Source organism: Solanum pennellii, chromosome 10 (assembly GCF_001406875.1).
Source record: "Solanum pennellii chromosome 10, SPENNV200".
NCBI classification, from domain to species: Eukaryota; Viridiplantae; Streptophyta; class Magnoliopsida; order Solanales; family Solanaceae; genus Solanum; species Solanum pennellii.
In genome coordinates this window covers 76,107,086-76,116,363 of record NC_028646.1, presented here as the reverse complement: position 1 = coordinate 76,116,363, position 9,278 = coordinate 76,107,086, and the positions used below count along the sequence as shown (strand labels likewise).

Sequence of the window (9,278 nt, the reverse complement as noted above, 5' to 3'; positions counted from 1 at the left end):
CACAATTAAAGTTTAAGTCAATTAAATCTCGAAATTGGAAATTGCAATAAATATTTTTAAAAACGTTTTTAGGGCGAGTTTCAGAGCGCGTTTCGGGGCAGGGTGTGCTCTGAGGCATAAATTAAAGACGTAGATCCATAAGGCGTAAGTCCTAAAAATTGAGGCGTAAGCCCCAAGCGTAAAAACGCAAGTCCCGCAAATCATTAAAAAATGGGCAACTTTCACATATAGCAAACAAAAAAAATCATATTTGTATGTTATAGTAGAGTTTGCATAATTGTGCTCCATAGCAAACCTATAAATGTATAATTTGCTATACATATACAATTGTATGGTTCGCTGGCCTATTTCTCTGCAATTGTATAATTTGCTGGCCTATTACGCTGCAATATCTCTATAAAATTTGCATTCGTATACAATTTAATCGAAGTAAAATGTTTGTATTTTGTATAACTATAAGTGGATAGGAAGAAGATATATGTTTTTGCATGTGTATATACAATTTTCCCTCGCTTTATACAAAACAAAAACACTTTATACACTTCTGTTATATAAAGCGAGAGAAAATTGTATTTCACTACGATTGTATAATTCGCTGGCCTATTTCGCTACAATATCTGTATAAAATTTGCATTTGTATACAATTGAATCGAAGTAAAACGTTTGTGTATTGTATAATTAAGTTTATAGCACGAAAATATATGTTTTTGCATGTGTACATACAATTTTCTCTCGCTTTATACAAATTGTTATGCTTAGACTGTATATATCTCTGCTTTACGTCATTATCCTTTTAAGTCCGTGTTAGTAAATGTTAGATTTGGTGTGTATTTGACATAGGTTAATGGAGATGACGAGTGGTCATTTGGGTTCTGTGAACAAGGTACTGGAGCTTTTAGCTGTCCTGCTGGGAAAAATCCAATGTATTCGTATTGTTAATGCATTATACGTATTTGAAAACACAAATCACTCTATTTTCAAGGTGAACCAGATATTAAGAGAGCCTAGTAGAGAGTGGTCCGGATACTCATATGAAGCGAGAGAGACAAATGACATTGGCAAACAATTTGCTAAGGAACACAAATAAATCAAAATGTTTGCTAAGGAATACAAATAAATCAAACGATTGCGCTACTGTATTTATTCTACATTATTAATTTGTTATTCTATACAATTATCCCTTAAAAAGTTTACTTTTATTTATAATATTAATAATAAAATTATAAAATTGAAATACAAATTACGTCCCAAAAATCTATAAAACTTATACTTTGTATCTCAAAATTTACACCTCGCCCTATACAATATAAAACGTCTCGTCTTACCTTCCATTTTTAAAACATTGCAATGTTAATTAGGATGGAGGGGATTAAATATAAGTGTCTTATGGATACAAAACCAACCACGAAGATAGTCCAATAAAACAAAAAAGTGGTTAGTAGAGCAGAAAGCAAAATGTGATTGGTTTCAGATAAACAAAGAAGCTGACTCGTGAACTTTAACCATGACTCTTTTTTCTAATTACTTGTTATTTTTTTTTCATTTGTCTATTTTTATTTGTATATTTTGACAAAATTAAGAAATATTAAATTCTCTTACCTATTATGTTTCAATTAACTTTTGTTCTTCTATTTCATAATTAATAGAAATAAAATAATAAAATTTCTATATTCAATTATTATTTTTTCACGGGTGTGTTAAATAAAAAATTGATAAGTAACTATAAATTAATGAATTACTTTTTTCCCCTCTCATTTATGTTACATTTTTATTATTTTATATTTAAATTGTTTAAAATTTGATTAATATTTAATAAGAATTTTATTAGTATTATTGATATGAAAAATCATACAGTAATTTGTATTTTTTATATAATATAGTTTTTAAATATTTTAATGATTTAATCATAAAACTTAATTAGTATATTAAATGTTGTATTAGCCGCCAAGTGCATCAATGCTGGGGCAGGCCGAAACTGAATCAGGTTTGTGACAGCCGCTACTCATTTGTCTTTCTTCTTCGAACTAAAAACCATTAAGCTAACCCAAGGCTAGCTCCCTGTTTTTTTTTTTTTTTTTATGACAAAGGCAAATTAACTGTCGCTATTTTTTGATGCACACAGGTTAAAATATTATTTTTATATAATAACTTGTAAATTTATAAGACAAATTTATTGTTTCGAGTTCGATTCAAAAAATAATTTATTCATTTGATTAATAAAGAATTTTAAATTTAAAACTCAAATCATTAAGCCATTTCAAAAGGATAAAGGCTAGCTCCCTGTATTTGCATACCAAGGACAGTTTTCGGATCATCATCGTTTTAATTGGATGAACATATAAATAATTTAAATTAAAGTTTTCGAAAAAGTTCTTTTTAATTTTTTTTTTATATTAAGCACAAAACGATAATTTGCGTATATTTCGTCTTCTTAGGCGGAAAAGTGGACTAGTAGAAAAGTGATTCTCCCTCTTGTGACGTATTCAACTATGTGGTTTTTGTTCGATTCTCGGTGAGTAGAAACTAAAATAATTCCATATTGCATTGACAGCAGATAAAAAAAATATATTTCAGTTACATAAACAAAATGTAATTATGCTCCTACTATCAGAATCGAAGCCACTGAGGGTTCAAAATTTTATTGAAATACCTTTTGATGATAAAAAATTATATTATTTTATACATAATCAAATTTATTTTTATATATAATCATTCAATTCGATTCAATTTCTTCGTATTTATATCGAGCATGAACTTTCTCAAAGTTCACATTTATTCTACAAAAATATAGTTGAGTATTTAAATTTGATATGTGTAGTGTTAACACCTTGACCTCTAATTTATTTTTCTTTTGACAAAAAACCTTCCCTGGTCGTTGGAAATATCTTTTTCATAAATACAAATACAAACATTTTTTCATTTACCATAACTCAAATCAACTTTTTCTACTTCATTCTAGAACACTCTTAGGCACTTTCCCACCGTTTCTTCTCTTAAACCACCGCCCATGTGTTCTGTTGTTTAGAGAATTGAATAGTAAAATTGATACCAACAAAAACAAAAAAAATCCCAAAGGCCGCCCCCTGTTTTTCTTTTCCTTCTTATAAAACCCAAAAAATTACTCAACATTTTTCTGATAGAAAAAAAAAAACACGCACAAATTCAATTTCATCATGGACGTGAAGATCGGAGCAATTGACACGTGTAAACCACCGCACACCGACGTGGGCTGTTTACCGACGGTTAACGCCGTAACCATTCACAATCCAGCCGTTCCGTTCAACTCGCCGGAATCCACACTGGGTCGTCACTTAGCACGCCGTTTAGTCCAAGTTGGGGTCACCGATGTTTTTGGTGTTCCTGGTGATTTCAACCTGACATTGCTGGATCACTTAATTGATGAACCTGGGCTTAATTTTGTTGGGTGTTGTAATGAGCTTAATGCTGGATATGCTGCTGATGGATATGCTAGAGCTCGCGGTGTTGGAGCTTGTGTTGTGACTTTCACTGTTGGTGGACTTAGTGTTCTTAATGCTATTGCTGGTGCTTATAGTGAAAATCTTCCATTGATTTGTATTGTGGGTGGACCTAATTCGAATGATTATGGAACTAACAGAATCCTTCATCATACTATTGGGTTGCCTGATTTTAGTCAAGAACTTCGTTGCTTTCAAGCTGTCACTTGCTATCAGGTAGATTTTGTATGTAAACGAATTCGGTAGATACATGTTTTGTATTTGATAGTGAATTTCTTTTTTTCGTGTTTTTGGATTTTCAGGCTGTGGTGAATAACTTGGAGGATGCACATGAAATGATTGATACCGCGATTTCTACATCGTTGAAAGAGAGTAAGCCGGTTTATATAAGTATAAGCTGTAACTTGCCGGGGATTCCACATCCTACTTTTAGCCGTGAACCTGTTCCTTTTTTCATCTCTCCCAGGTATGTAATTTTGAATTTTTTTTCGTTTTATTCACTTATAATATGCTCTGTTTTCCTTTTTGGTATGACAATATTTGATTCTGCAGAAAGTTTAAGATGTTAACTTAATGACATAATACATGAACGGGTCTTTTAACTTAGCATAGTCATATGTGTGTGGTGATTTTGTGTTCTCTATGGTGTTTACGTGTAACACGTAGTAAACGAATGTGTTTTTTTGTTTAATTTTTTATTAAATTAAAGGGCATATCTATGTATTATGCGAAATTTGATTTGATTTGTATGTTACAGAAGATACTATATGAGTTGTGACATATGGGCATCTTCATTAGTGTTGGTTCTGTTTTCACAGTAATGTGAACAAGGTGTTTACTTTGTATGGTTTGTTTTTGGTATTAGATTGAGTAATAAGATGGGTTTGGAAGCAGCAGTGGAGGCAGCTGCAGAGTTTTTAAACAAAGCTGTGAAACCAGTCATTGTGGGAGGGCCAAAAATGCGCGTTGCAAAGGCGTGTGATGCGTTTGTTGAATTAGCGGATGCAAGTGGATATGCTGTTGCAGTGATGCCATCAGCTAAGGGGATGGTTCCAGAACACCATCCTCATTTCATTGGAACTTATTGGGGTGCAGTGAGTACGGCCTTCTGCGCCGAAATTGTGGAATCAGCTGATGCTTACTTGTTTGCTGGACCTATTTTTAATGACTATAGCTCTGTTGGGTATTCTCTGCTTCTCAAAAGAGAGAAAGCTATCATTGTACAGCCGGATCGTGTGACTGTTGGTAATGGACCTACATTTGGTTGTATTTTAATGAAGGATTTCCTTGCTGCATTGGGCAAGAGGCTAAAGCACAACCCGACTGCTTACGAGAATTATCGAAGGATTTATGTTCCAGAGGGACATCCTCTCAAGTGTGAGTCTAAAGAGGCATTGAGGGTTAATGTTCTCTTTGAGCACATTCAGAGGATGTTGTCTGGTGACACGGCTGTGATTGCTGAGACGGGGGATTCATGGTTCAATTGCCAGAAACTTAAACTGCCCGAGGGATGTGGGTGAGCTCCGAATAACAATGTGAAATGACGTTTGATTCCGTGTTCATCGTAATGACATTTGGAATTCTTTGTCTATCTTTCAGGTACGAGTTCCAAATGCAGTATGGATCTATTGGTTGGTCTGTTGGGGCAACTCTTGGTTACGCACAAGCAGCAAAAGAAAAGAGGGTGATTGCTTTCATTGGTGATGGTAGTTTTCAGGTATAAAGAAGTCCTGTGAACTGAATTCAACACGATAAGTTCGTTTCGTTTATCTATTTCATCGTGTTCTTATCATTCTATATCGGCATATTCTTGTTGTAGGTGACTGCTCAGGATATTTCAACAATGCTGCAATGTGGTCAGAGGACTATCATCTTCTTGATAAACAATGGCGGTTACACAATTGAAGTTGAGATTCACGACGGACCTTACAATGTGATCAAGAACTGGAATTACACTGGACTAGTCGATGCAATCCACAACGGGCAAGGAAAATGTTGGACTACAAAGGTGAGGAATTTCTCTATCCCTATACCATTAGTTGAGTCAAAAGAGTTATTTCAACTAAAATAATGCATTCTTGTACTAGGTTCGTTGCGAAGAGGAGCTTGTGGAAGCAATTGGAACTGCAACTGAAGCAAAGAAAGATAGTTTGTGCTTCATCGAAGTGATTGTTCACAAGGATGACACCAGCAAAGAACTGCTCGAATGGGGTTCTAGAGTCTCGGCAGCTAATAGTCGTCCTCCAAATCCTCAGTAAAACGTCTGAATGTTCGATAACAAGTTTCAGATCACCGCGCAACTGTTATCAAGTTGTCAAGTTCCCATGTTATCTTTTCATTTTCAGTTTCTAGTTCTATCAACATCATTAGGGTATGATGCTAGTGTTGTATGTTCATAAAATTGTCAACATTGGGAATTTTGTCTCTTTCATTTGAACTATCACGTATTCTGCTAGTGTTGTTTGTCCATAAAATTGTCAATATTGGGAATGTTGTCTCTTTCATTTAACAAAGTTTTTGTTTAAATTGATGTCTTCTATACGAAATTGTCACCTTTGTTATGTGATAAAGTATGAATAAGTCAGGTTAAGACCATTAAAATATTTGTTTCAAGTTTTCAACATTTCAGACCCTCAAAAAGTTTGGTTTTACCATCTATATAAGTAGTGTCATGATGAATATATATAAGAAAAACTGAACGTTTCTAAATATTAAGTGTAACATTGTAATGCATATTTTAGTATTTTTGTTGTGTTCATAACAGGATTTTGCTACACAAAAATTTGATAGTATGAAAAGAAAATTTACTTAAGAGAGTTTAATTAAAATTTAAAGTTCAGATTCAGATAGATTAATTTAATATTTTCAAATCAAAATTTTAGATATTTAAAAATTGTATAAAAAATACTATTCATTACCATTCTTTTCATATTAATATAATAAAAAGACATTCAATTTATGTTTGGTCAAATTGTTATGTCTCAATTGTCACTCACTATAAAAAAAAATATCAATTATATGGAGATTTTCCTCGGAATTAGTATGAAAATTCTCAGGAAATTTATTCTCCTGCAAATTTTCATACTAATTCTCAGAGAAAATCCCATATAATTTACTATTTTCTTGTAGTGACTTTTTGATTAAAAAGAAACATAATAATGAGTTTATAGAATGAGATGTGCTTTAGTTTCCACCTATTAGATTAGTCTTCTGGATTGGACTTTGTTCCTGTTTAATTAGTCTATAACACAAGTTTAATTGATTTGAATTTTGAGGGAAAAAAGTGCCACATAAAATGAATAAAAGTGTTATTTTTTTTTTATAAAAAAAGCCCTATTATGTGAAAAATAAAGATGATTTTTTGGAGGTACAAAAATATCTTAGATATTTAATAGAACTTTCTAGAATTTAATAGAGTAAATATCTTTGATATTTATACTTAAGAAAAATCTAGATGTTCTAGACAAGTAGATATTTATAATGAACTAGTTTCCAGAAAAGTGTGTTGCACGTTTATTCCAAACTAGTTCCGGAAACGTGCGCTGCACGTTTATTCTTTACTGTTATATAAATTTATATAGGGCTAATCTAACGTTGATAATTATTAATTATATTATTTTTTTGTATATGTTGTTTTATGCAAAATTAACAGTGTCAATTAATTCTTTTCATTGAATTTTGATAATTTATTTGCAAAATAAAAAATATTGAAAAATATAAACTAATTAAGATAATATAGCATATAGTATGTATCGTAGTGATGAACTCGTGCTCTAAATTTTAGAAATGGACGCAAACATATCTAACAAACTTATTAAAGATATGATAATGAGTAAATACATATTAATCATGTTAATGAGGGAAAAAATGACTAATAAATTGATTTTACATAAATTTATATTATAAGATGATGAAATATAAAAGTGAAGTAGACTTATATTTTTGTTCAGTTTATACCAGAGATTATCACCAAAAATCTATTAAAAGACGAAAATAATTGCAACCCAAAAAACTTATAATAAAATATAAAACCAGTAAATATAGTGAAAATATATGCACACACAAAAAGAAGAATTTTTTGAGTAAGATAACTAAGGAATATTAGTAAAATAATACACAAATAACGATACAACCGACCTAGAAAGAAGTTTCATCATATAAATTGAAAAATTATTAAGAATATTTATACTAAATATTGTTTTCGGCCTATTCTTTATACTAAAATAAAGACATTATCAAAATCGTAAGAAGAGATATAATGTGTTTTGCCTCAAACATTTCCGTAATGAAGCAACATAACTCTTAAACCCAAAACTCAATATTCTTTTGTAACTGAACCCCAAAAATAGAACATGGGTGATGAACGCATGACAATGAAAAGCTTGTAGAAACTATGAATATAGAACTTATAAGATGATTTTTACTTTGAGTTTGATAGATCATTTGATTATGTTATTAAATAATATAAATTTCTGTCCAAATTTATAGATTCCTTTAAAGAATATGAAAAGGTTATGATTTTACTTCCATGGAAGATGATGAGATGAATAAAACATTTTAATTGAAGTAATAACTAAGAAACTAAACTTTCAATAAATGTGGATATATGTAACAATTTTCTACATTCAGATTCAATATATTTTGTTTAAATGTCTGCTAATTTAATTTTAAAATTAATGAAAAACATATTTTTGTTTCCAACTTTTGATGAGTATGATTAATAATTAAATAGAATATTATTAAATGTGATTATCTTTTTTAACTTTGCAACTTTTAAATTAAGGTAAATAAGAGTATACAATAATTTAGAAATTTATTGAGTATATATATATATATATATATATATANAAGGACTTATAACTGATTCATAATATAAAAGTATTTAATAGAAAAATCATGTCTTATGAATTAGTTAATATAACACATAAATAAAATAAAATCACTAAGGTAAATGTATGCAACTGTACAAATTCTAATCGGATTCTCAAGGGTTATGAAACTGCAAAATTTCTTAAATAGAGTATTAAGAACCTTTTAAATTAATTGAATTAGATATGAACAATAAAAGAGGTAATAATTAATATTATGAAAAGGAAAAAAGACAAGATGTAACTATTTAATAATTAATTAATTAGATATATAATATTTTAATTTAGTATAAGGACAAAATAGTAATTCAACTTTGAAGTTGAGAGCTTCCCACTTTTAATAATATATGATAACAATGCATGCATATCATATTTTTCACGTAATCAACAAATTTTAAAAGTTAAGAAATTGATATTGTAAAACATGAAACAAATGCTATAAAGAAGTAAGAGTCTTATCAAATATAGTTAATCATTGAATTATCACATATAATTATAGTTATACGCTATATCTTGTCCTACACTTATGATTTCTATGATGCCACCAAAATTGAGTGAAGGAAAAAATGACACAAACACAACTAAATATGGTAAAACACATATAAAGATTGAATAAAATAAAAGAAAAGATTTTGAAATTAATAATTAAATACTACCATTTCTCTAAATTTATAAGATATTACCCAATGCATATAGTGTGCAGTCCAATTTTTTCCTTCATTCAATATGAGAGAATGGAAGATGAAGTTATAAAATTTAATTTGTAGAAATTAAATGAGAAGTGTTGATCTTTGATCTTTGATCTTTCATCTTTGTTAATGTTTTTCTCATTTTATTGCAATTAAAAGTTTATTCTAATTTTTTCTTTTAACATTTTTTCACTTTTAATATTTAGTATAATATACATATGATATTGTTTACTATTTAATTAGTT

The 9,278-nt window shown here is 29.9% G+C and overlaps 1 protein-coding gene across 1 annotated transcript; it reads left to right on the top strand.

The window, feature by feature from the left end:
* The first annotated feature begins 2,955 nt into the window (after positions 1 to 2,955).
* Positions 2,956 to 6,015, top strand: LOC107032099 (pyruvate decarboxylase 1). Its single transcript, XM_015233677.2, has 6 exons — positions 2,956 to 3,692; positions 3,779 to 3,942; positions 4,342 to 4,992; positions 5,076 to 5,193; positions 5,296 to 5,484; positions 5,564 to 6,015. Exons 1-6 carry the CDS (start codon positions 3,174 to 3,176, stop codon positions 5,732 to 5,734), a joined length of 1,812 nt encoding a protein of 603 aa, XP_015089163.1. The 5' UTR covers positions 2,956 to 3,173; the 3' UTR covers positions 5,735 to 6,015.
* The last annotated feature ends 3,263 nt before the right edge of the window (positions 6,016 to 9,278 follow it).